The 27,727-nt window shown below is 35.0% G+C and overlaps 1 protein-coding gene across 1 annotated transcript in view; it reads left to right on the forward strand.

Annotated features, from left to right (window-relative positions):
• Positions 1 to 1,431: 1,431 nt before the first annotated feature.
• Plod (procollagen lysyl hydroxylase) overlaps positions 1,432 to 27,727 on the forward strand; it is a 147,005-nt gene continuing 120,709 nt past the window's right edge. The window contains exon 1 of the mRNA XM_075357076.1: positions 1,432 to 1,555. Coding sequence (XP_075213191.1) covers positions 1,471 to 1,555 — 85 coding nt within the window. The 5' untranslated portion in view covers positions 1,432 to 1,470. The remainder of the gene's footprint in view (positions 1,556 to 27,727) is intronic.

Here is a 27,727-nt window from a genome sequence, read left to right on the forward strand (position 1 = left end):
ATTTTCAAAAGATAGCCGGTACCGATCCTATCCGATGTAATTCTAGGTCATAAAATATATTCTCGGTGACCAATCGGTCGGTAGGGTGAACAAACGCCCCAGAAGATTTGTCCCGGATTAAAAATGTATACCTGGTGTACCGGGAAATTTATGTTAAAATGCTGATTGTCCTGTATTTTAAATATTGCAAGGCATGGGTCTTTTATAGCAAGGAAACAAATATGACAATTATTAAACAGTTCGGCGATAATTAATTTTATTCCTTAATTTTTATAAAAATAAAAGATATTTGTTGACGCTTATCCAAGTAAACTGGATGTAAGCTCAGGTCATAAGAAAAGGCCGCTTCATAAGAAAAATACTGAATGATGACTGATTTTATTGGAAAACTCAAGGCTTTTAGTCAATCACAAAAAAACTAACTAATCTTGAAATATGTCCTAATTTAAAGAAAAATTGAACGATTGCAATAAATCGGGGTTTTAACAGATTTTTTAAATCACTTTGTCAGTAACTATGTTTTCAACATAATGTATTTCACAATTAAGTTTGTACTGTAAACATAATTTGTAATAGACAAATAATTTTTTTATACAAATAAAAATGTTCACGCTTAAAACATCTTTGACGAAGTGTGATGATAACATAAATGCGTTGGTTTTGGACGAAAAGGATTCATTTCAACTACAAATTTAATATATTAAAAAAGTCTTCTTTAATTTTATAAAAAAATTCTTTGAACAAAATAATGTATAGCCTACTCATTTAATCTAATTTTATTTAATAAGTTAAATCCTTCATTTTTTTACAAACCTTTCAATACGTATCAATCTTCCAGGATCATTTCAAAAAGTGTCTTCAAATGATGAAATAAAAAAATGTAACGTCAAATCTTTGGAAGGTAATCTTAGTTCGCCTTCAACGAAGTGTAATTTCCGATTATCAAGAAATACTATAATAACAGAACAATGTTTTGGGAGAAAAAAAGACGGTAAGTTCATCTTCACCGTAATTGATTTAGAATAATCTGATTGTGCACAGATATATTTAGATTTAGGTAGCAAGTCGGTTCGGATAAATTAAAATTCATTCATAAATGTTTTAAGATATCGGAAATACAGACAATGAAGCAGGGGCGTTTGACCTCCAGTTGCGGATGTTAGAAGATAGGGAAGGAAGGATGATCGTGTTCAGAGAGAAAAGAAAACTCCCTTCTCGTCGAAATTTTTCTAAAAATAACTGAAGAGAAATATTACCTTCATCAGTTTATCTCTATTTTGATATGTTGTATTTTAATGTAAGTTATGTTTGTAAATTTAAGTTTTTAACATAATTTAGTGGCATTACAGAACTTAATAAAGGGATATTAATGTAAATGTAGGGAAGTTTTTAATAGATAGTCTAGCTACATCACTGCAGTAATTGAAGGATTCAGTGATGCAAACTATTGAGTAACTGACGTTCGTCCAAATGCGGTTCCTATTTCTGTGTTTGTTTACTTTTGTAATTTATTTTACCACGCTGTTTAACAGTGTCTGTCTTGAAGAAAAACATGGTAAGATATTATTTATTACTTCCATTTTATCCTGTCAGAAGTATGAACCTTCTTGAAGAATTCTTTAGGGAATTTTTATAATACTTGAGTAATGAAAAAAGGAGATTATTTACCATCGATTATAAATTAGCTTTAATAACAGCATAATCTTAAGAAAAAAATTACTGTTAGGAATGACTGTTATTAATATTATGTCAACTTTATGATGTATTTGCAGTTTGTGATTGTTTGCGTATTTTGCTTTTCTACTGTGCTCTGTAAGATAGATATCACTAAGTTAATGCTAAGTAATGCTGATATTACTAAAGTAATGCTACAAAAATATGTTTATATGTATCTAAAATACGCATTAACAATTTAATGACTCGCATTAAAATTGAATAGAAATCGTTTTTGAAAAACGTTTTGTGAACTGATTATGAAGTCTCATTTTAGCACCATTACTGGTGGTATGTTGCAAATAGCACCCTTGTTAATGTAATTAGGAAACTCAATTAGTGTGTAGTTGGGTCATTTATTTTATGCCTACAGATGTAATACATGGTATTTTTTCAAATTCAGTTTGTAAATTTAAGTTTTTGAGTTCTTAGTTTTCATGTGCTATGTGTAAAATTTGTTTGTTATGATTAATGTATTTGCATGTCCAGCTTTTAAGAGATAACTTGCAAAGATTGGTTCTACGGTTTGGAATGGTTGTATGATTGTGATCTTCATTGGGGTGAATGTATTCAGTTTTTTAAATTGTAAATGAGTCGTCAATCGTTTTTAATATTTTTTTTTGGAGTTCAGTATTTACCTGTAACTTTGAATGATATTTTTTGTAGTATGATGTTATGTAAATGGTGTATGTATAGTACAAATAGGAAGTTGTGTAAGTTTTGGTCAAACTTATTTTAACTTTGTCAAATTATGTACATAAAAAATGTAATTGATATATTACAGCACTTATTTAACTGCTTCATATTTTGTATTGAAATTATTCATTAACCATCTGTGGATAGTCTTATTTGGTTTGCTATTTTAAAAATTTTATCTAACACTAATTGTTGATGAACTGTAACTGCTTCATATTATTTATTAAAATTATTTGTTAGCGATTTGTTTATGTGCTTTTTATTTAATCTGTTGTTCTATTGGTGATTATTCAAGTGTTTTAATACATAACGCTAATTATTATTAATCTTCATGTAAGTACTTTTATAAAATATATAACTTTGAAGAAGTATGAACTTTATTTTTTACCTTGATCAATTAATGAAAAATGGAAGTAATAGTAAACTTTGAAAAAGTTAAGGAAACTTATATGTTTACATGCAGTCAACCTTTAAACGATATTTTTAAAAACTTCAGTTACTTCCTTTGGTTTAATAGATGTCATCCCTAAACAAGGTGGATATTAGTATACTACTGCTACTTTTGTATAGTTGAATTGGTTTGCAATTTATTAAAAACCTACATTGTACTTGTATGTTTGATTTGGTTCACTTAGACTTAAAAGTAATTTGTACTGGAAATAATTTGCACAAAAATCTGTAATCGTTTTTTAATAATTTAAAAATTATAAATTTTTGTTATGACAAACTAAATAAAATATTGTAATAAAACATTTTTAAAAACATTTGAAAATATTTTAAGTCACCTTTGCAACCATTCTTAGGGACTGGTTCTGCTGTTCTCATTGTGGCATCTGCTGATGTGTTTTTTTTAGTTAGGCAGACTGTATTTGCCAGCTTTTGTGGCATGTGTGATATGTCTCAGCCTTTCATCCGAATACCTGGGTTTGAATCCTGGTCAGGCATGGGATTTCACGTGCTATAAAATTTCCATTTCATTTCATCCTCTGAAGCAATACCTAATGGTGGTCCTGGAGGCTAAAAAAGAAAATAAAGTAAAAGAATCCATATTGTATTTAGAATGTAATAAAAAAATATCTATTTTTTGATTATATTATTTATAAATAGGCGACTTCCTTGTACGCCTATTAAATTACGTATACACATTTTTTAAAATGAAAAGTATATAAAATTTTATTTCATAAATAACTTCTGATATTTTTTCACATATTTTTTCACATATTTTTTTTATTGTTATTATTGAATTACTATTTTTTTGTAAAACGTTTTTACAATCAAAGGTTAATAATTATTAATAAATCAATACATTTAAATTTAAAAAAAAAATTAAAAAAAGATAAAGTCAGATTCGAACCGATGTGCCTTCCTCATTAGTTCATAGGTTTTGCTATACTTTAATAGTTAGGATTTTCTTATACAATTTAAATTAATTATGTGGTATTTTGTAATACAAATTTTTTTTGATGATTCTTATTAAAGAATCTTTCCTTTGTTACATTAGGTAATAAGATGATTTTTAAGTTCACTAGATTCTGTATGTTTTTACACCTACATTGTTTTGTTAATTTATATATTTGATTTCACTGATTCAAGTCTGTTTGAATCAATCTTCAATACAAATGATACCAATGTATCTTATTTTTTTGTTTCACTGTAATAAAAACCACTTAAATATCACTAATTTTACTACTTCTTACTAGAAAAAATCTGATGTGACACCATATGACTTCCTTGTACGCCTATTAAATTTCATATACACATTTTTTTAAAATAAAAAGTACATAAAATTCTATTTCACTAATAACCTGATTTTTTCCATATATTTTTATTTTATTGTTATTGAATTATTTACTGTAAAAAATTTTTTAATAATTTTTAATAAATATTTAAATTTATTATTAATAAATCAATATATTTAAATTAAAAAAAAATTAAAGTTAAAAAAAAAGAAAAAGGAGGTGAAGTCTGATTTGAACCGATGTGCCTTCCCCTTGTAAGATCCAAATAAAAATAATTTAAAATTCAAAATAATTAATTAAAATTTTATTTGACTATAACTTTGGAACCAATGAAAATAAGTACCACTTGAGATATATCGTTGAAAAGCTCTCAATGAGGGCTTATTACTGCAATTAAGAAAAAGTCCAAAATCTAATTTTCTTTTGGCTTTTGGGCTTTTTTGGACACTTTTGGTTCAGTTGATTGCAACCAAAAAGGGAGGTGCATAACTAGATGTTACAACAGTTCTAAATCCAAAATATCAACATCCTACAGCTAATCGTTTTTTGAGTTATGCAAGATACATTTGTACGTACAGACGTCATGATGAAACTAGTGAAAATGGATTTAGGGATGGTCAAAATGGATTTTTCCATTGAAATCCGAAAACCAAAATTTTTCGCGATCACAATACTTCATTTAGTTCGTACAAGGTAGTAAAAACGACCACATCTTAACACACTTTATCATTATTAAATATATAAAAATTATCAATGATGTACTAAATGAATTGATACCATTCAAACTGAATGCACTCCTGCATCAAACTATGTTTCTTCTTAATTGAAGGGAAAAACTGGCAAAAGAACTGGTGATCCCAGTATGCTGGTATGCCAGCAGCATTAGGTCACTGTGGGAAAAACAAATCATTTTTTAATTATGTTAACCAATTATACACTTAAAAAAAAGTTATGAAAATATACTTAAAAACATGGAATTTTTATTTGCTAAACATATAACTTCTACCAGATGATATCTTGCTAAATCATCAGTTTATTTAACCAGTGATGTAAATTTATTCTAAATCAACAGTTGATTATCTATATCTGTAGTTTTTTTTAACATTTGTTTTTAATGTACTCAAATACTGAATGAGAAAATATCCAATATTCTTATTTCTGCATGCATTTAATAATGCTCATTAATTTTTATTTTTATACATTATGGGTTCAGATGGTTATTGTTTTGTGTCACTGTTTATAATTGAGACAGAAGAGATATAGTATGAGTTGTTATGACTTCCTGTCTCTTGGCTCTCTCACTCACTCTCTCTCTCTCTCTCTCTCTGAATAGCTGAGCAATTACTATTTATAATACTGATAGTCGTTGATTTTTTTCTATTCCTTATAATTTTAACCTCGCATCATTTCATCAGTTTAACTTATCTTACATTATCTTTACATTTATATAATTCTTTTTGTTTATAATTAGGCATTATTATAATAGTTAAATATTACACTTCATTTTGTATTACTTAACAAACAGTGTTTAATTGAAACTTATTTTTTTATAATTGTTTTACTTTGAATTGAATTTGATCATTTGAGATTTTTCCATTTGGGTGCTAAGCTTTATTAACTGCTACTTAACTATTGTTATAGATAGGCGTTAGTTAAAATGATTTATGATTTACACAATAACTAGTAATTGACCACAGAGGTCAGCTATGCTTTGTTTTGATGCACAGTATTGTGTATACTTGTCTTGTTGCAATTAAGCAAATCTGTTGTTTATATATATATTTTATTTTACTGCCTAATATCAGCATGAATACCCACCCAGTTGCAATATGAAAGCTTTGTTTTATCCATCTTTAGAATGTGCCAGTCTTGAAATACTGCTATTAATTGAATGAACACTAATCATCTAAACCCCACTGTAATACAGACATTCAAATTGATTAAAAGATAAATATAACCATTTTACTTAGATTTGAATCAGGCTGTAGTTTTATCACTGAATTGTATAATTGCTGACTGGCTGTCCAGTTACTCAACTAATTAATAGTTAATTACTTATGGAACTTCTGTAACTTTTTCTCATTTCAATTTTTTATTGTATTATTATTTTCAGGTACAGTGTGTTTTTAAAACTAGTATTTAATGTTTAAAATGTAATACTTGTATTTTAATCTTTCTGATAGTAGATACAGAAAAAGTACAAAAAGGTGATGCATCCTCCATTAGAAAAAATATTTGGATGTAATTTCCAGTAATAAATTGAATATGTTTCATGAATGAATGAACTTCAATTTATTTGTTTGTTATTTCCGTGTTAAAGATTGTAAAGGTTAAATTTTTAACAGACTTCAAAAAGGAGGAGGTTGTCAATTCGACCATTGTGTATTTTTGTTTGTTTGTCTGACCGTAACGTTTCACAAAGTACGGCAACTTGGATGAACATTTTTTAAACCGCACCGGATGAACCCGCGGTTGTCCCATGCTGTTAGCTCTGGACGATTAAAAAGTACTGGACGGAAAATTGTGATGCAGACTGAAACATATTTATTGCTTTTTGAAAAACTTCTACCTTAGATTACACGACACATCTTCGTAAAAGAGTATGTTTTTCATCGGATCTTTTTTTTTCAGCAATTTTTCACATTAATACTTTTTATAACAGTCAATCCATGTGTTCGTCCTTTCGGTGTTTCATTGCATAAACGTTTATGAATTGACGAAAAACTATGTGATTTTTGTTCTTTAGTCTCACTTGAAAGGCGCTTGCGGATATTTATGTTCCCATTCAGACTGCGTTTCTTTTCACAACTTATGTTTCGTAAATTTCCGCATTTTAGACGAGCACAGTTCATGTACGATAGAATCTTGACTCCGAATCCTAGATAGTCTTTCCCTCGAATTTTTAAGTCGTTCTGAACAAACATGTTTTGTTTCAAGAGAAGGTGCTTTTATCTTACGAGCAGTCTCTTTTGAAGGTCTACCGATATCTTCACTTCAAAGAAGTTACAAAATTGGAAAGATTAAAAGACAATTTTTGAAAAAAAATTTAATTTTAAATTTTTATAAAAAAATTTAACCGACTCCAATATATATATATATATATATATATATATATATATATATATATATATATATATATATATATAAATAATTTATTTTATAATATATAATACAATAAAATAATATTATTTATAATATATAAATATATATTGTACTGTAAAGAAAAAAAATTATTTTTCCACTACGCTCTTAATGCTGCAGTGTTTGAAAATTTTTTTGAAGTCGACGCAAAATTTTAGAATTAGTCTAAAGCCTTGATTAAAATAATTTTCGTAATCCTAATCTGTGCACTTGTAATTCATTTAAAATTTGGCGCCGACTTCAAAAAATAAATTTGTTATATTCTATTGAGGGTGTAGTGGTAAAATGTTTTTTCTTTTTCAGCGCAATATTTATTTGCGCTGAAAAGAAAAGACATTTTTAAAAAGAATAATCATTTTTCTTGATTTTCTTTTTGGAGTAGTTGTTTAATTTTTTAAATTTTTTTATTATGTAGTATGAATTTATAGCGCATAAAAAAAAATTATTACCCGCATCTTTAACAATATGTCTTAATAAAAATTTATATGTCCAGAACGGTTTACGATATTTTAATAATATTTGAATTATATGTGATAATACTTAAAATAAATAAATTAATATAATCCATTTTACCAGCACGTTGATATGTTCTCTAGATCTTCGGCTTACATGGAAGCCATCATCAGGAGTTAAAAATCCATTAAAGTCAAAGTTTAAAAAATCACAGTTAAAATTTAAAAACAGTCATGACTGTCGCGGTCTTACTAGTATACTGCTAAATAGTGTATCTGCAGTGTACTAGTAGGACCGAGGACCGGGACAGTCATGGCTGATTTTAAATTTTAACTGTGAGTTTTTAAAGTTTGACTTTAATGCATTCATTTTAACTCCTGATGACGGCTTCCAAGTAAGCCGAAAGATCTAGAGAACATATCAACGTGCTGGTGAGGTGGATTATATTAATTAATTTATTTAACATATCAGCGGTACCATGTTTCAGAAATTAATGTTTAAAATATAATCTTTTTACACTAATATTCTCTTTCAAATAAATGCAGAAATTTTATGTACATAAATTTTAAAATGGTAATTTTCATTTTTCATTCTACAATAGCTCGACTACTGCTAGTATTTGGGAGCAATTGTTTATTACTAATCAGAAATGCTGAAATTTAAAGCGTTTCATTGTGATTAAAATTAACCTTGTTTTTTTTTTCATATATGATTTCAAACAGCCGAATTAGAATGAAAAATGTTAGGATGAGTCCGAGTTCAAATTTCAAAATAATTTCGTCGAACTTTTATTTCTTTATTACATGACAATATTAGTCGTACCATTCAGATAGCCGATATTACTCAAATTTCACTAACCTTGATGTTATTTTTCTTTTTATATCCTCCACTTAATTAAAAATATCCGAATATTCGTCAGAAATACTTCAGTCAGTAATTTTAAATTTCTTTTCAAATTAATGAAATTGAAACTACATTGATCGTAGTGTATTGAAGAGAGTAATAGAGCATATTGTAATTATTTTTTTAAAAATTTGACATTACCATATTTTTACGATGTATAGCAAATCTGTATACATATCGTGAAACGATTGAAAGGATTTGATCTAAAGAAAATTCCGCCTTTATCGCCAAGTTTATTCTGGTCGTAGACAACTTTATTGTAAATTATTCATCAAAATTCACTAGCATTTGTGTGACACATGCATTTAAACCGTTGATTAAATGAGTATCCAGAAATTATCAGTACTGTACCCGTAATAAAAGAGAAGCTGTTCTGCTGAATTATAATCTTAACTTGGGAGAAAGAAAACTTAAAATCTTTGATTTTGGAACACTTCACATTACGTGTGTAGTAAATCCCGACCGCTCATTTTTAGAGTAATCTAACAATGTTAGATCATCTGACAATGTGCTTCTGGTCATCTGGAAACAACATCGTTTTTTCATATCTGAACCTGCACGTTAAAAAACTAATCGTTTTGTGTAGACTGCTTGTGCAAAATAAGAAAAGATTTAGCGAAATCTTTATTGAGCTATTCATCGAGAAACCCTTTTTATGTGAGGAAGAAATGAATTAGTAGAATATTAGGCGTGAAAAAGCGTTCTTCCTCGTGAAAACAGACGTTTTATGTATACGTTCATATTGTAAAACGCACGTCTAGTTTTTGTCTACCTGCAGCCTTCTTAATATTTCTAGGTAAAGTTATAGCTGGTTTTGTGTTCTTCGGTCGCTACTCCCTTCGTACTTTCGAAAGTCGAGAGCCCCTGAGAGATACGTGTGTCATTTAGACATCTATTTAATCTTATCGATTGAAATACGAAGTCGTTATTTTATTTCTTTCTTTTAGATAATTAGGAGTTCTATAAAAATCACCTTATCCTTTTTTTGGAGCCTGATTACGAATGAAGATAGCGTTTTTATTCCTCAAACCGAGCGAAGCGAAACAAAAAGTAGCGTTCTGTCTAGTATGGAGGACTTCATTATATAAGTTTTTCGTAATTAATTATCGTAATATATAATTATTAGAAGCAGATATTAATTTTACACATCTTTGCAATTCATAGAGATTAGTGCTAATTAACCCGTTATTTAGATCAAGAAACGATTCCAAAACGCTTGAATTATGGATCTGTGAATTCTTAATTTTTGTAACAAATAAATCATGCCATTATTAAATTACTCTGAATAATTGCAAATATTTACAATAAATTTTACCATTAATTGTAATGGTGAAAATGCTGTAAAACTGATTACGCTTCCCATTGTAAATCTTGTAGCTGGGAATTTTTGTTCAAAATAATACTTTAGCACTGTACGTGTAAGTTAGGAGTAATTCCTTAGTAATGAATGAGAAATCAAAGTCGCAATACAAAAATAAATTTATGAGAATAATAACAGCTGGTTCTATAATACAGATAATAAAACAATAATCAATAAAAACAGTGTATAACCAACAAGACATTGAAATTAGTAAATGAATAATCTGACTAGATGATAAAAATTAGCAAATTGTATACAAAGAAAAACATTTTTTATCAGAAATTGTGAAGTGAATACTTATGTTGCATTTGACGGAATAACCGGCTGAATTAACACCTTAGCCGATGTTGTAGTATCCAGTTCACCATTTTTATCTATATGAAGACTGCCTCCATGATATGAGAATGCGGGTTTATAATATAATTAATTAATAAAGCGTAATTAAGTTTTGAATATTTTTCTTACGAAAATGTGATCTTGTTTTCAGGTGGCTCCTTTAGTACCTGTACTAAAAATAATCTATTGCAAAAAATATTTGGGCCGGTCAACGCAAAAACCCTTGCCCGATTACACGTCCATCTGGTTTTATGGGGTCGCTTGTCTCACAATGCCTCTATGAGTAGATCGTCTCTTCGTTGCCAACCACTATCATCCTCTTTTTTGATTTGTGCGTCGTCGATGGCTTTCTACAGTTTTCGGCTAAACATACACGGTGTTTGTTCTAAGGACGTTGAGTTCTCATGTTACTATATTCTTAGTAACGAGTGGTTTGGTGAGGACAGCTCTGCTTGTAGGCCGGCCTCCGTGGCGCAATTGGTAGCGCCTCGGCCTTTCATCCGGAAGTCCCGGGTTCGAATCCCGGTCAGGCGTGGCATTTTCACACGCTACAACTCATTCATCTCATCCTCTGAGGCAGTACCTAACGTTAGACCCGGAGACATAGCCCATAAAAATAATTTAGCTCTGTTTGTGGGACCCACGGGGTTGGTCTAGTGGTTAACACGTCATCGCAAATCAGCTGATTTCAAAGTCGAGAGTTCTAAGGTCCAAATCCTAGTAAAGGCAGTTACTTTTATACGGATTTGAATACTAGATTGTGGATACCGGTGTTCTTTGTGATTGGGTTTCAATTAACCACACATCTCAGTAATGGTCGACCTGAGACTGTACAAGACTACACTTCATTTACATTCATACATATCATCCTCATTCATCCTCTGGGGTAATACCTTTCGATGGTTCTGAAGGCTAAACAGTTAAAAGTAGCTCTGCTTGTGGATTTAACTGGAAATCCTATTACTGTACAAAAAATCCAGTGTGGGGCTGAAATAATTATCGGGTAAAGTCAGCCATCTATTTTCTTCCTAATATAATGAATTATATTATATTATATTATTATAATGAATTATAATTATATTATTTTACCTTCCGGTAAAAATCATACTTTTTAATTTTTTTTTGTGTACGTTGGGGTAATATTATAACTGTCTGTATCTATTATTATATTGTTGGTATTTTACATTTTTAGATTTTCTTATTCCATTTCAGTAGTGAATATTGTAACTTATTTATATTTTGTAATATTTTAGACTTTGTTTAATTTAAAAATTCCTCTTCCCGTAACCTTTTTTATATCATTCGATCCGTGACGATGCATTTTAAGAAAAAGAATTGAGAACGTGAATAAATGTAAACGAGAATAATCTCTAAGTAGCTTTAATAGGAAACATTCTTATAATGTTTACTGATAGTTCTTTTCCGGTCGAAAGATAAGAACTGACAACAGAATAAACGCCTTGTACGGAATTACGAACAGTTTCGCGCAAAATTCTATTAAGCTTTCACACGGTGGGCGACCTTCTGTCTATTCAGGCCTCGCTTATTTGCTTACGCCCACTGCCATGGCTGTAGGGAAGGTGCTTGTCGGCTCGGGACTTTGATGCACATTTAAGCCCGGTGGACTGTAGAGAATGCTGTTTTTCAGACCTATTATTATTAAAAAATAAAAGTTAATTTAATCGTTTGAAACGTGTAATCATTACTTCATGGTTTTTGAAAGAGTCTATTTTATATACTATGCCATTCCTAGTCTAATTCTTTCCTAATAAAAACGTATTACAATAATATTGCAAACCTTCCATATCAGAGGTTACATTGTGGTTCCGTAATGCCTAATTACTTTATATATTTAAAAAAAAGGAAAAAAAGCAGTTGTTTAATACTGTAATATATTTCAATTAAGTAGTGTTAAAAACTATATGTAATTTAGATACTATATGCAGTAAGTTTGATTATAAAACTGTGCGTAGTTCATCATTGTACTCAAAACCCCATTGTTTCTAACCGTATTGATTTTTAATTATTATTTATGTTCACTTACGTTTGTATTTATTTTCTTTATTTAGAAGAATTAGATTTTTTAAATTTACCTAAAATCTTTAACAACTACCGTCTTGGTACTACAACATTTATTCACAATTATCGTGATGCATTAAAACTTAATGATTCAATTCGCTTACGCTTTGTCATAAACAGATGTAGATTGTTATTATTATTATTATTTTATTACGTAAGTTTATCGAAAAATTCAGATGGTAAAAATATCTAATTAGCTTATTACTAAGAATTCGCTGCAAAACGATTAATTTTTTAAAATATGCACTGCGTTGTACGGTTCTCTGAGACAGCTTTGCGATTGTGGTGGTCTTAACAAAACGCTTACTGGTGGTCGAGAGCTAAATCCTGTTTACGTATCAGTTTTAATTAAGTTATAAAACAGAACATTCTTAATGTTCTGAATCCAGCTTGCTGTTAATTATGTTTTGAAATTCAACTGTACTCCCTGATATGTCAGTTTATTATAACTGATGAAAAGTTAGTCGTCTACTATTTTGTCACAGTTTATATCCATTTCAATCTCCTTTAAATTACAATTGTATTAACGGTTTTATTGAAACTTATAGTAAATGACATTCTTTGTTCTTATTTTCATTGACAGCATCTTTTTAGATTAAATTTTATAAGATACTTTTTTGCATTTGGGACGATTATTATTATTTTTTTAAATTTTACCGTCAGTAGTTAATTATACTAATACCGTTACTGAAGCTTGACGTCAATCACTCGTAAGGTAGCATTTCTATAAGGTAATCGCGGGCATCTTGGATTTTTTTTTTGACCAAAGGTAAAGAATGAACATTTTGGTTCTGCAGACCACAACCAGGTCATTTTAACTGATTAACCGACAAAAGTCGTTCTGATTACCTTAGTCATCGCATAACCGAACACAATTATTGGAATCTTTCCGGATATATCATTTAGTTAGTGTTATAATCCGTCAGATATGATTCTTTTCAACTGCTAACCCGATAAACAATTTTTAAATAAAGATTGTCCGAATCGATCTCTTAAATACAAATATATATGGTTCAGAGAAATCGAGTGACGGTTATGAAGATAAAGTAAAATTTAACGAAAGAGAATTTTTGTTAGCCCAAATATTATCTTTTCCGAATATCTCTAGATTCGTTTATCCAATAAAATACCGTAGACGTAACTTATACGTTTTGTCTTTATAAATGCGACAAGTCGCGGCCAGAATTCTTTTTTGATTCTTTTGTTTAAAATAATAAGATCTAATGAATTATCTCTTTTTGTTGTATTTACAAAGAACTTGTGTCTGGAAATTTTTACAGCCTAATGAATTAATAATGCCTTTAATGACTGTTTACAACTGCTGCATAATACGATCATTTGGCTTGAATTCGTGCCGACGAGATTCCCGACCGAAAGATACAGATTGATAAAAAGTTATGGCTATACGTAACGCATTATAAAAAAAATAAAGAGTGTAAGGATTTCGTGACGGTTCACGTCAACAATTTATGAGTGTTGTTAATTGTATTTCATTATATAATCGTTTATTAGCAAGGTTATATATCTGTGATGGTTACAGTAAGGCTGAATTACTTGATGGAAGAGCTAAAAATAAAAAAAATTAAACAATAAAGTATGATAAGGATGGAACTCTGGAAGAAGAAATGGGTGGACTAACTGAAGACCGATGAAAAAGAAGTGTATAAAAGATCAAACACCATATATATGATGAACAAGTAGGCTTGCCAAGACCACTAAAAAAAAAGGTTTTACATAAAACGATGAAATGTGGAGAAAAAACAAGAAATAAAGAAATGGACATGTGATACTGTCTCAAATCAATTGCTTTTCTACAAAAAAAAATTGTACTATGGATTATGAGGAAAATACTGTATCCACAGTCGGTGGTGACAGCATACATTGAAAAAGATCGACTGAGTTACACGGTTCGGAATTTCCTTGTAGAATAGTATTTGTTGTACGTTCGTCACTAAGAAACATCTTAAGAATGTTTAGGATCTAAAAGCAACCCAGTAGCTGTTTTGTTTCTAATAAAATTAAACGATAATAATTCAAACATAACTTTTTAACATTACGTTTGTATGTAGTGTTCAATCATCCAACATAACGTTGAAGTTACCGGTAAGGGCTAGCTTTCGGCATTAATTTTTAGGTAAAATATGCTGCTGCATGTGGTGAATTATTCAAAACAAAACGAATCGTTAAAGTCCGGGTTATAGTTTTGGAAATCAAAATTCGCGGGTGATACACTCCAACTCGTTCTAGTATTTTATCTTTTTCGTTTTTTTTTTAATTATTATTATTAAAATGCCTTTCATAATTTTTTTTGCGTCTTAGAATCATTAACCTGCATTTGCTACCCGCAAATTATTTTTTTTAGAGACGACATTCGGATCAAACACGGTGGAGGGGTTCGGAAGTTATAAGAAATAGACAAATTATATGATTGATATAAATATTTTTTTTTATTATTAAAGGGAAATTTTTTTCCTTTATATGAGAACCCGTGGATTGATTTCTATTATTCTAACAATTGGGTTGAAATATCAAGACAGATGGAATTGGTTAATTTTTTTATATTTTTTTCGGCTAGGTTCTTGAGATGTTCGAAAAGATTTCTCCTTTTTATATTTTAATTTTTCTTAGAACTGCTGCGCCAGTTTTATTGGACTGTATGTGTTTGTGTTCAGGACGTCAATCCAGTCATTTTTTGATCGGGTTAGCGGTTCAGAAAATTAAAAATTGATTGTCGATGATGCCGACAAATAATTTATAGAGGACGCATTTATTAAACAATTAACACGGGACGACCTTGAAGCAGTAGAGTGATTTGGTCTGAAGAACCAACATGATTTTGGCTTGTGGTTAGTAGAACCAAAATGATCTAAACTTGAACTGTGTTTTGGCTGAGAAAATTCAAGGTGGCCACGGTGACATCATAGAAATATTAAATCTCTACTGGTTTAGCTCAATATGCAGTGACAGTATTTCTGGTCAGCTATTCTTAGTTTCTGGATGTTTGTAAAATGTTAATAAAAATCCTGCTGGAATTCAAGAAATGCTGTAAGATTACTTTGCAACTACTGTGAAACATTAAGTTTCATTTTGTAACAACAACGCATCTGTTTAATTTAAATTTCAGGGTGGAGCAGAAACAATTAAAACATTTAAAACTTGAAAATGAACACTTTAATTGCAAATGAAATACTAACTAGGTTTTTTTTGTCTTTAGTCATTTGACTGGTTTGATGCATCTCTCCAAGGTGCCCTATTTGGTTTCAGTCATATAATTTTGGTATACCCCCTACACCCTACATCACTAACAATTTGTTTTACATATTTCAAATGTTGCCTGCCTCCACAATTTTTCCATCTACCTGTCCCTTCAATATTAAAGCGACTAATCTAGGATGCCTTAATATGTGGCTTATAAATCTGTCTCTTCTTTTAACTAAATTTTTCCAAGTGCTTTTTTCTTCAAACATTTAAAACCTTTTCATTTGTCACTGTATCCACCCATCTGATTTTTAACATTCTCCTGTAGCACCACATTTCAAAAGCTTTTGATCTTTTCTTCTCAGGTACTCTGATCATCCAAGTTTCACTTCCATATAAAGCTATGGTCTAAACATATACTTTGAAAAAATGTTATCCTGATGTTTAAATTACATTTTTGATGTAAGCAAATTATATTTCTGACTGAAAGCTTGTTTTGCCTGTGCTGTTCAGCATTTTATATCACTCCTGCTTTGTCTATCTTTTGTAATTTTACTTCCCAAATAACAGACTTCCATATTCTTTACTCTTCCTATTTTTATATTTAGTAGTCCATCTACATTAATTCTATTACATTTCATTACTTTCGTTTTGTTCTTGTGTATTTTCATGTGGTAGTTTTTGCGTAGGACTTCATATATGCCATTCACTGTTTCTTGTAAATCTTTTATACTCTAAGCTAAAATTACTATATCATCAGCAAATCGTAGCATGTTTATCTTTTCACCTTGCACTATTACTCCAGATCTAAATTGTTATTTAACATCATTAAGTGCTAGTTTTATGTAAAGATTAAAATGTTACGGGGATAGGGAACAACTTTGTCTCCCTTGACTCCCTTTTTTATTACGGTTTCTTTCTTATGTTCTTCGATTACTACTGTTGCAGTTTTGTTCCTGTAAATGTTAGCAATTGTTCTATGAACCCTAAATTTAAAAAAATTCTGAACGTTTTATTCCAGTCGACATTATCAAATGCCTATTCTAAGTCTATAAATGCCACGTATGTTGGTTTGTTTTTCTTTAATCTTGCTTCTCCTCTTAATCTGAGCGCTAAAATTGCTTCCCTTGCCCCTATACTTTCCCTGAAACGAAATTGGTCTTCTCCGAACACTTCTTCCACTCTCCTCTCAATTCTTCTGTGCAGAATTCTAGTTAAGATTTTTGATGCGTGAGTAGTTAATCTAATTGTTACGTATTCTTCACATTTATCTGTTCTTGTTTTCTTTGGTATGATGACAATAAAACTCTTTTTGAAATTAATGGAATTTTCCCTAAAAATGTTGTATAAAAATGTTGAACACCAATTTGTATAATCTATCTATTGCTTCCTCTCCTGCACTGTGGAGTAATTCTGCAGGTATCCCATCTACCCCTGGAGCCTTTCTGCCTTTCTGCCATTCAAATCTTTTAATGCTGTATTAAATTCAGATCTCAGTATTTTAATTTATGTACCAAAAAATTTTCCTTAACTCTCCTGTATGCTCAGTCTATTTTACCAATGATCATTTCTCTTTCCACTTCTAAACACTTTTCTTTAATCCATTCTTCTTGCACTTCCTGTTTTGTAGTATTTCTTAATTGTCAATAGTTCCTTTTACCTTCTTCATCACTAGCATTCTTATACTTTCTACGTTCATCCATCAGCTGCAATATATCCTCTGATATCCAAGGTTTCCTACCAATTCTCTGTTTTCCACCTAAGTTCGCTTCTGCTGATTTAAAAATTTCCTTTTTAACATTCTTCCATTCTTCTTTTATATCTTCTACTTTATCGTTTTTATTCAGACTCTTGCGATGTCCTCCTCAAAAATGTTCTTTACCTCCCCTTCCTCAAGCTTCTCTAAACTCCACCGATTTCTGACACCTTTTCTTCAGGTTTTTAAACCCCAATCTACATTTCATTATCACTAAATTATGGTTGCTAACAATGTCTGCTCCAGGGTAAGCATTGCAATCGATGAGTTGATTTCTAATTCTTTGCTTAACCATGATATAATCTATCTGATACCTTGCAGTATCATCAGACTTTTTCCATGTGTATATCTTTCAATTATGATTTTTAAACTAGGTGTTGGCAATTACTAAATTATACTTCATGCAGAACTCAATAAGTCGGTCTCCTCTTTCATTCCTTTTGCCCAGCCCATATTTACCTACAATATTTCCTTCCTTGCCATTTATGAAGCTTACATTCGATTCTCCAACTATTATTAAATTTTAATTTCCTTTTATTTGTTTAATTGCTTTGTCAATTTCTTCATATACACACTCTACCTCATCTTCATCATGGGGACTTGTAGGCATAGAGACGTTAACAATCGTCGGTTTAGGTTTTGATTTTATCCTTATTACAGTGATTCTGTCGCTAAGCTTTTTGAAATACTTTACTCTCTTACCTTTCTTCTTGTTCATTTTAAAACCTACTCCTGCCTGCCCATTATTTGACTCTGAGTTAATTATTCTAAAATCACCTGACCAAAAGTCATCGTCTTCTTCCCACCAAACCTCACTAATTCCTGCTACACCTACATTTAACTTATTCATTTCACTCTTTAAATTTTCTAACCTACCATCCTATTTTCTAACCTACCTAATTTTCTAACCTACTTTTTTTAGACTTCGAACATCAACTCTGACTCATAGAATGTTATTTTTTAATTTTCTGGTGACCCCTTCCTAAGTAGTCCCCACCCAGAGATCCGAATAGAGGACTAATTTACCTTCAGAATATTTTACCAAGGAAGGTGCCTCCATCTTTGTTACATGAAAATGCACAGCTACATTTTCTTGGAAAAAAAACACCCGTAGTTTTTCATTGCTTTAAACTGCGAAGTACTCAGAAGATTGAGTGATGTTGATATGGTGTTTAAGTCCTCCTGACCTTTGCCCTTAACAATTACTGAAAGAGATGCTGCCCTGTTTCAGGAATCATTCCTTAGTCTGGCTCTCAACAGATATCTCTGTGAAATGGTTACACCTTTGGTCTAGTTATTCTGTATCACTAAGCACTCAAGCGCCCTCACCATCAGTGAGGTCTCATGATTCATAGTGGGAGACTATCTAGGTACACAATTGTAAATAACAAGGACAAGAATTTAATTTTTAACTCACGTTTGAAGGTATGGTTACGCAAGTGACCACTCTGGTGGTAAAGTACATTTCTGCACGTCGTCTATGACTTTCCTTAGCCGATCCACTAGAATTACATGAATTTCTGCTGGGATGAAATCTATCAGTGCCTGTATAATCTGAGGTCGGTTGTCATACACCTTTTCTTTCAAATAGCTCCATAGGAATAAATCGCATGTAGATAAATCAGGTGAGCGTGGAGGCCATAGAACGTCTTTGAAATGAGAGATGACATGTTGGGGAAACATTTCTGATTTTTCCTCGGCTGGGGATGACTTCCATGGAATTTTGTGCTGTGTGGGAGTAGCATCATCTTGTTGGAACCACACCAAGCATGTATTTACCCGACGCCAATGATGTTTGCTATGGTGGAACATTCACAACAGCACCACAGATCAATCAGACTTTTAATGCTTTGACTACAAAAGCGCGATTCTTTTCTGATCATGACTGAAGGCTTTAAACTACTCTAGTCAGCTATGTGTGTTTTCCACCACCATCTATGCAGATGTTGGCATGGTGCAATTTTAACATTGTCTAATTGTTTCTCCACCTAGTATGTTCATTTTTGATAACCATAATCAATGTGTAGTTCCATATTTCAGTAGGCATAGTATGAATTGTATCTTGAAGTAAGGTGACAGAATAAAAAAAATCTTATGTAAAAAAGCTGATTTTTCTTAATGTACAAAAAATCACAGCCAATGTTTATCTAATTTTGTAGTCTTATATAAAATTGTTACTAGTGACAGCTTCCTATTAAGAGTGCTAGACAGTCCACAATATTGGATTCCTGTAGAGTTTATCCAGGGAGAACAGGGGTTAATATAAGGAAATATGTAGATAGTGATGAAGTAATCAATTCAAAGAGGGTTTATTATGTTAGTTAAAACCTAATATCCAAAATTGTGCATTATTTTAAGGTTCCTTCAGGTGCTGTCTGTCCAAATCAATTTGACACCTGTGTTTGCAGAGCATACCTGTTGCTGCTATGACTAGAGCCATAGAATGTTGTTTATTTGACCCTTTTTCTAATTATTTTCCCTAGTACCATCTGAAACTGTTTTTAAAACACCCAAGAGGATTTTTGCAATAGTCAAAAAAAAATCATAAGTACTGATTGATGTTCACTGGAAGTTAATGTTATTTTCTTTTGTAGCATATTACAAAAATTTTAGATTTCATGAATTATAAAAAAATAAATATTTAAAAAATTAAAATAATACAATCTTATTCTTGCTTTAAAATATTGATATTTTAAGATTGGTGAAATATTAGTAATCAAGCTAGATGTTTCTTAAATTTATTCCATATTGTTCCTGTGTGATGCATTACAATTAGTTGTGTGTGACCAAGTGAACAGCAGTCAGCCATGCAATATCTTAGTTAACATTTTCACTTAGTCTATTATTCATATTTATTTTATTTTGATATCAAAATGATGCAGTTAAATACATGTCCTAACGATTTCAAATTTAACGGGAAATACAAATCTCATCTCGAATTGTGTTTCTTTTGCAAAAATCCGTGTAGCCATTTTAAAAATTGTATAATCGATTTCCACTACTACGCAGATTATGAAAGTGGGGTAGTGTCATGACCAGGATAGGAACCTAGGAAAAGTAATAAAAAAAGGTCAGATAAATAGCACAATAAAATTTACAAATTTTTATCTCTGCTGAGTATCACTTTGCTGACACCTACGCATAATTTATTGAAAAATTGTGATTTTTTACATTTCTATACTAAAATAAAATTAAACAGCAAAAAAAGTTATTTACTCATTTTATGCAGACTAGATTGGTAATTTTAACAGTTTAATTCAATATTTCTTTCCAGTTTTTTAGCAATAGTTATGGATTTCCACATATAGAGTCCAAATTGACAGATAGTAACAGATTGCCATCTCTCCATGAAATATTTTCATACAGTGAGATGTGATATTTGGAACCTAATAAATGAGAGTAATAATTAAATAAGAAACATTTTTGAATTAATTAGATATGTTGTAATATGTTTATGTTTACAGCTAAAAAGTATAAGAACATGTTTACACTGATGGGGTGAATTAGTCTCACCTCTTACTGGAGGATTGATCTTCCATTTCTGTTTGTCATTGCCAAAACTATAGTAGCTGGATATGATATAAGATGTTAATCACATCTGAAAATGGCCTAGTTATACTAAAAAACAACAAATATTGAGTACTAGGGATACTACATGTGGGTTAGGGGTAAAATGGTTTTGACTATATCTTAAGCAAATATACAGTTGCTTATCCGTATAAAAAAAACTGGTATTGAGCGTTTTAATACACTCACCCTGTTCAATTAACAGCTGCAAAGTAAAGCTCTTTGAAAGCAGTTACAGTAAAAGCATCTTTAGGTAGTGATTATTATGCACATCAGGTACATCACACAGATAAGAGAGTGGGATAGTATGAAATCTTTATCAACTTTTTTTATATAATGTGTCACTTTTAACCTACATAATTAAAAATGTCTGTCATGGACATCTGTTCTTGTACCAATTTAATACAATACATAATTCTCTTTAATACTGTAATTTAAATTTTACAGCATTATGTAAAAGTTGAAAAAGTTTTACATTGTGTATGCAGTTTCATGGTATTTATTTCATTACAACTCAGTAGACGTGTTAAAGAAAAATAAAAGACATTAAAAAATACTTTATTATATGTTTCTAGAAATGAATGTGACTTTCTATTAGAAATGAATATGTATATATTGGAACTGGTTTCAACATGCATTTAACTGTTTTCATTCACATATTTCATTTTTGGGATTTAAACTCTTGAAACATTCTAGCTGCAGATAATAATCATAAATATTGAGTCTAACTCTTGAAGAGAGAAAATTAAAGTATATATTTGAATTATCATAAGAAAGTTTTTTTATTGTTATAAAATTTTCAGCAACCAGTGGCATACATGGAATGGAATGCAAAGTTGGCGGGAGTTTATTACTCCCTACTTTATCGCAGAACCTGGACAGAGTCTCTTGCTGCTGGATGATTCTAATCGGGCTTGGTTTTTAAAAGGGTAATTTTATATCTCGGGTCTAATTTTTACAAGTTTTGTGTATTATTATTTTAGTGAATTTAAGACGGATTTAATTGCATTCCAATCCGTTGTTGAACCAGCGTTATCGAACCCATTTCATGGGCCGACCGCGGAAGGCTAGGCTTATAAAGCCTGTCCTCCCGACGTAATTCCCCTTCAGACCGTCCACTGAAGTCCTTTCGGTGCTAACTCTTAATAGGCTAGCAGGAATACGCCACAACGGGGCACTACCTGTAAGGAGGGAGCAATGCGTCCCCTTTTCCGGAGGAGTCGCAATTGCTGGGTTATTTTATCTTACTGTAAGTTTTGAAAAGGAGAGGTTGTGTAGAAGCTCTTCATCCGCTTCTGGTATGGCTGCCCTTCAGGACGCATCTCTGCTGGGCTCTGTTCCGGACTCCAGTCCGTGATGTTGAGACGAGTGGTGGGTCTTCCTTCTTTTTCATCTCTTCTTCTCCCTCTTCTTCTTCCGAAGACCTCTTCGTTCTTCTTTGGCCTGCACTTTCCAAGAATTGGTAGTAACCGAAGTTACATACCATTAACCTTGAATTTCCCGAGGCCCCGAAGGGCTGAACGGGGGAAAGTGCAGGTTTCTTCGTTCTTCCGTGCTGTCAGTGGCTGCTGGGCAGGTGACTGCTGGGCTTGTGACTGCTGGGCTGATGGCTGCTGGGCTCGTTCCCTCTTTCTTCTTTCTTGAAAGGAAAGGAATGTAATAGGGAACTTACAGAATGGTGATACCTATTCGCGATCGCGGTTTTGGGGCGGCGATTTTCTTAGAAGAAGTAAACAGAATTTATTTACTCCACGTAATTATTAACCTTCAGACACACGTGTGTCCGAGAGGGGGTTGGGGGGACCGCGTGGCCGCAGTGAAGAAACCATTTGTTTTGTGGTGGCTGTTGGTTTCTGCAACAAAAGAAGCAGAACACACACACAAGAAGAAAAAGAAGTAAAAAAAATAAATAAATACAAATAAAAAATAAAAATTTGATTTTTACTTTCCTTTGGACTGGCAGGATGAGAGGAAGGAAAGGCCGTTTCCCAAGACGGCACGACGAGTCGTTCCACATCCACGTTTCTCCCGTTTCTGAAACAAGAGAAACAGAACAAAACACACGCGGAAAAAAACCCAAAAAAAAACCGCGTTTTTGTTTTATGCGCGACTTACCGTATTTGACGTCTTCAGACTATATAACTCGCGAAAACTATTCACTCGCGACCCCGGAAACGTGTCTGACGCACTATTCCGTTTATGGCTCATGCGATATGGAGGCCCCTAAGCCTGGTTTGTCGATTTTCGGCTACCGCACCGCACCATCACGGTGGTTCGTCCAGTACGGCGTGAGGCCGCTTCCTTACAACTGTCGGAGTTGGGTCCTCTCGGCAGATGTTCCGAAGATGACTGTGTTCGGACACAGCCGCTCTCCCGAACAGTCTGCGCGCCTGCGCCACCCCCACCTCGGACACGGATTGAAATCTCGCATCAGATCGGAGAGTGGCGTTCCTGACGAACCACGGAGCTCCAAAGATCGTCCGCAACGCAATGTTTTGGACGGCCTCGATCTTCGTTTGAAGCGAGGAGCTCAACACTGCCCCCCATGCCCCCGGGTAAGCATATGTTAGAATCGGCAGTACGTACAGCCGAAAAATGAGAAGCTTAGTTGCCAGTGGGTAGGGGCTGGCACTGTTCAGCACTGGGTATAGCGAGGCTCTGGCGGCCTTAGCCCTCCGGGTCGCATAATTTACATGTTCGCCGAAGGTAAGCCGCCTGTCCAACACCACCCCCAGGTACTTAACTGTTTTCTCAAATGGGATTTTCTCCCCTGAGATTTCCAGCTGTCTGGCCGGTTTTCGTGTCTTGCATGTGAACATCACGGCCACCGATTTTTTACCGTTGACCCTGATTCTCCACATGTCGAGCCACGGTTCCACTAAGTCCAGCTGCCTTTGGAGCCTCCGGACCGCGTAATCCACATTTGCAGATTTGTAGAAATATGCCGTGTCGTCTGCGTAAAGGGCCGTTTTGACCCCTTCCGACAGCGGCATATCGTTCACGTACAAAGTGTACAGGAACGGGGAGAGCACTGCTCCTTGGGGAACCCCAGCGGCTATTTCTCTGGTAGAGGAAATCGTTTCCCCTAGGCGCACGACAATATGTCGGTCTAGCAGATATGACCGCATCAGTCTGACATAGCGGTAGGGGATCGCCGATCGCGCTAGCTTGTAAAGCAGCCCGCTATGCCAAACTTTGTCAAAGGCCTTGGCCACATCCAGGAAAACGGCTGCAGTCACCGCTTTCCTGTTCAGGCCTCCGACAAGGTCATCTATTATTTTTACCAGTTGGAGGGTAGTTGAGTGACCCTCCCTGAACCCAAATTGCTCGGGCCGCACTTCTCCCTCCATGTATCGCCTCAGTTTTTCGAGGAAAATTCTCTCGAACAACTTAGACAATACCGGTAACAGGGAGATTGGCCTATAATTCCGGGGGAAAAGTGAACTTTTCCCCAATTTGGGTAAACATACGACTTTGGCCGTTTTCCAACAATTCGGGAAATATCCAACGTACAAAATGGACGTGAATATCACCGAAATTGCTGTAATCACGGAGGCCGGTATGTTCCGGAATGCATGGGCGCTGATCCCGTCGACACCCGGGGCCTTGTCGGGGCTTGTGGCCTTAACGGCTGCGGAAACTTCTGCTTCAGTGACTTGGTCAATCTCTAGAGGGGCGTCCTCCACCTGTGAGAAATAATCTACAAGAAAGGATTCCACCTCGGTTGTGTGCTCGTCGTTCGTGGTGGGAGGGGGGTTTGGAGTGAACTGCTCCTCCAAGGTATCGGCGAAAACCTCGGCCCTCTCCGCCTCCGAGTAGGCAAGAAAACCTCGCTGCCCCACAACCGGATGGCGAGGCTTCTTCCCTTCTCGCAGTCTCCTGTTCAGCCTGAACACCGAGGAGATGTCGTCAGAGACCGTGGCGAGGTATTCGTTCCACGAATCCTCTCGATGGCTTGTCAGCAGTTGTTTTACCCTGTCCGTTTGATTATAAAAGTCCCGCTTATCAGCGGAGGACAGGGTGATTCGATATCTCCTCCTCAGTCGTCGTTTCTCCGTTATGGCTTCGGAGATATGAGGAGGGAGGTCGTTTCGAACAACTGCTCGAGTTTTGGCCGATGAGCTGCCTGCCAGGGCCTCGGTCATTGACGACGTGACGCGCCCGACAGTGTCGTCGATTTCCTCCGGGGTGTTCAGGAGCTCAGGATTTACCGGCCTGTACTCCCGCTGGAGGGTCTCGTAGAACCTTTTCCAGTTAACTGACCTTCGGGGTATAGGCGGGGGATCTCGGCCACACCCTGCCTGACCTAGTTCCAACAGGACAGGGGAATGGTCCGAGCTGAGGTCTTCTATCGTTTCAATCATGAACGGGAGGGTATCCCCCTTCATGACTGCGATATCCAGCACGTCAGGCCTACATCTGCCTGTGCGATGAACGAACGTGGGCACCTCAGGGCCTACGACGACCAAGCGGCGGGCTCTCGCCCTTTCACAGCAATCTGCCATTCGGATTTGTCAGATTGCTGTTCCATGACACGTGTTTGGCATTGAGGTCGCCCATGAGTATCATGGGCCCATCCCAATTTTCCAGCACGGCATCCAGATCTGCGCCGGTTGCCGCATCGTTCGGCTTGCTATAAGCCGAAACCAGCCGATACACCGTGCCTAGATGCTCCACATGTACACACGTTTGCTCCATCACGTTTGTATGAAGAACAACGCGCGTATGCATGTGGCGTCTGTGGACTAAAACCGCAGTTCCACCAGAGGTGCGAATTCCGGGTCGAACTGGCCTATCCGTCCTATATGTAAAATAGTTCCGAAGGGTCAGTTGCTTGTTTGGGTTCAAGCACGTCTCAGACAACAGTATCGCGTCTATCAGTAGATCCTCGGCCAGACGGCTTAGTTCCTCCGTCCGGCCTACTACTGAGTTGGCGTTCCACTGCAAGAGTCTGAGGGTGGGCCTAACCATACCTAGACAGTACAGTCATGAGGCACTCTATTAAGGACTGAATACAGTCCTTGAGAGATTTTGCCTGGAGCAGGCGTGGCAAAACCATCATTATGTCTGGGAGGACATCCCTCACTGTCATCTGTGACAGGAAGTCCACGCCCGTGGTCTCCAACGGGGTAGCCGGTTTCGGTTTGCCGCTGGAGGCGCCTTTTGACGCGGCCGCCCTTTTGGTGGGGCGCGGGGCCACCGGGGCCGCGGTGTTTTTAACACCCTGCTTGGCCTGCCCAGCCGGAGCAGGCTTTGCCTTTCCCGTCGAGGAAGGCTTGGCCTTCTTCGGCGGCTTTGTCGCCGCCTTTTGTTTCACCACCTTCTTGGTGGTTGCCGCCGGTTTTGGCTTGGCGGGTGTTAGGGAGGGTACCTCCCCTTTTTTCACTACCGCTTTGGCCACAGGTGCCGGCACCTCCGGTTTGGGGACTGTTTTTCCCCCACCGGCAACACGGGCCCAGCTGCGGCCGTCTAAAGTCGCGGGCTTTTTAAGTCCCTTGACTTTGTTTGTCTGCTCCTTATAATAGGGGCAGCCCCTGTAATTGGCCGGATGTGGCCCCTTACAGTTGACGCATGAGGCTGGTTCCTCACGCGGCTTGACGCAGGCAGAAGTGTCGTGGTTTCCACCACACTTCACGCATTGCTGGGCCCTCTGGCAGTAATTGGACGAGTGTCCAAATTTCTGGCATCTGTGGCACTGGGGTGGCCCCCCTCGTGACACAAACGCAGTCACTGCGACCTTGCAATAAAAAATATCGCTGAGGTCATAAATTTTTCTCGCGCTTGGGGTCCTTTTCAGGGCCACTAGGCAGGTCGGGGTTTCCCGACCGTCCCTCGTGAGGAGCTTCTTGACCGAAGTCACCTCAAAACCAAGGGAGGTCAGTTCCTCCCTTATCTCCTCCAGGGTAGCCCCATAGGGGATCCCCCGTATGACAACCTTCAGCTCCCTGTCCTTCGGGAGCTGAAAGGAGTGGAAGGCGATTCCCTTCGAGTGCAGGAAACTCTGCACCGCCCGGTAATCCGCCTCGCTGCCCAGCTGCAGCCTGATTGAAAGCCCGGTGCTCTTGGCAACCAGGCGCCCCCCGATCCTTGACTTTATGTCACGGGACAATGCTGGCCACTCCTTCGGGCAGTCCAGCATTATCGGCGGGATTTTCTCCCGCCTGACGGTAGCAGGCTGTGATGGGGCCCCATCATCAGCCTGCGGGTTGGCGGCTGCTGCAGCCCGCTACGGGCTCCGTCTCCATAGGCGGCGCGGAGTCCCTGCGTTTCTGGCGCTTCCTAGCTCGCTTTCCTCTCCACCGTCGGACAGTTCCGGAGTGGGAGAACGGGGTGGGGGAGGCCTTATTTTTCCTTCCATTGAGGAAAAATAAAACAGAAAAATTAAAAATTAAAATTAAACTTAATTTAGCACTTCTTAATCTACACTTGCTGCAAAATAAAATCACTGACAAGGAAATAATAAGCAAGATATAACCTATAGACCTAAATAGGTACAGATTATATCAAACGATTTAAAATAAAATTATTTTAAAACTAGCGCAATAGTCCTATAATAATAGGCTATTAACTTAATGTATTCGTAATGACTACAAGAGTTCACTTTACATTATTAGAAAAATTTGAATAGAATAAAAATAAAATTAAAAAAAGGATTATCCTTTTCTTAATGTGACTGGCCTATAATCCAGGTAGCTGGCCGCCCGGCGGATGTTCTAGCAGACCCTTCTTACATTGTCTGTCGACGCAGGTATAAGCCCTGTTGAACACCGGTCTGGACTGCTTACA

The sequence above is a fragment of the Lycorma delicatula genome, chromosome 2, assembly GCF_047948215.1.
Source record: "Lycorma delicatula isolate Av1 chromosome 2, ASM4794821v1, whole genome shotgun sequence".
NCBI lineage: Eukaryota > Metazoa > Arthropoda > Insecta > Hemiptera > Fulgoridae > Lycorma > Lycorma delicatula.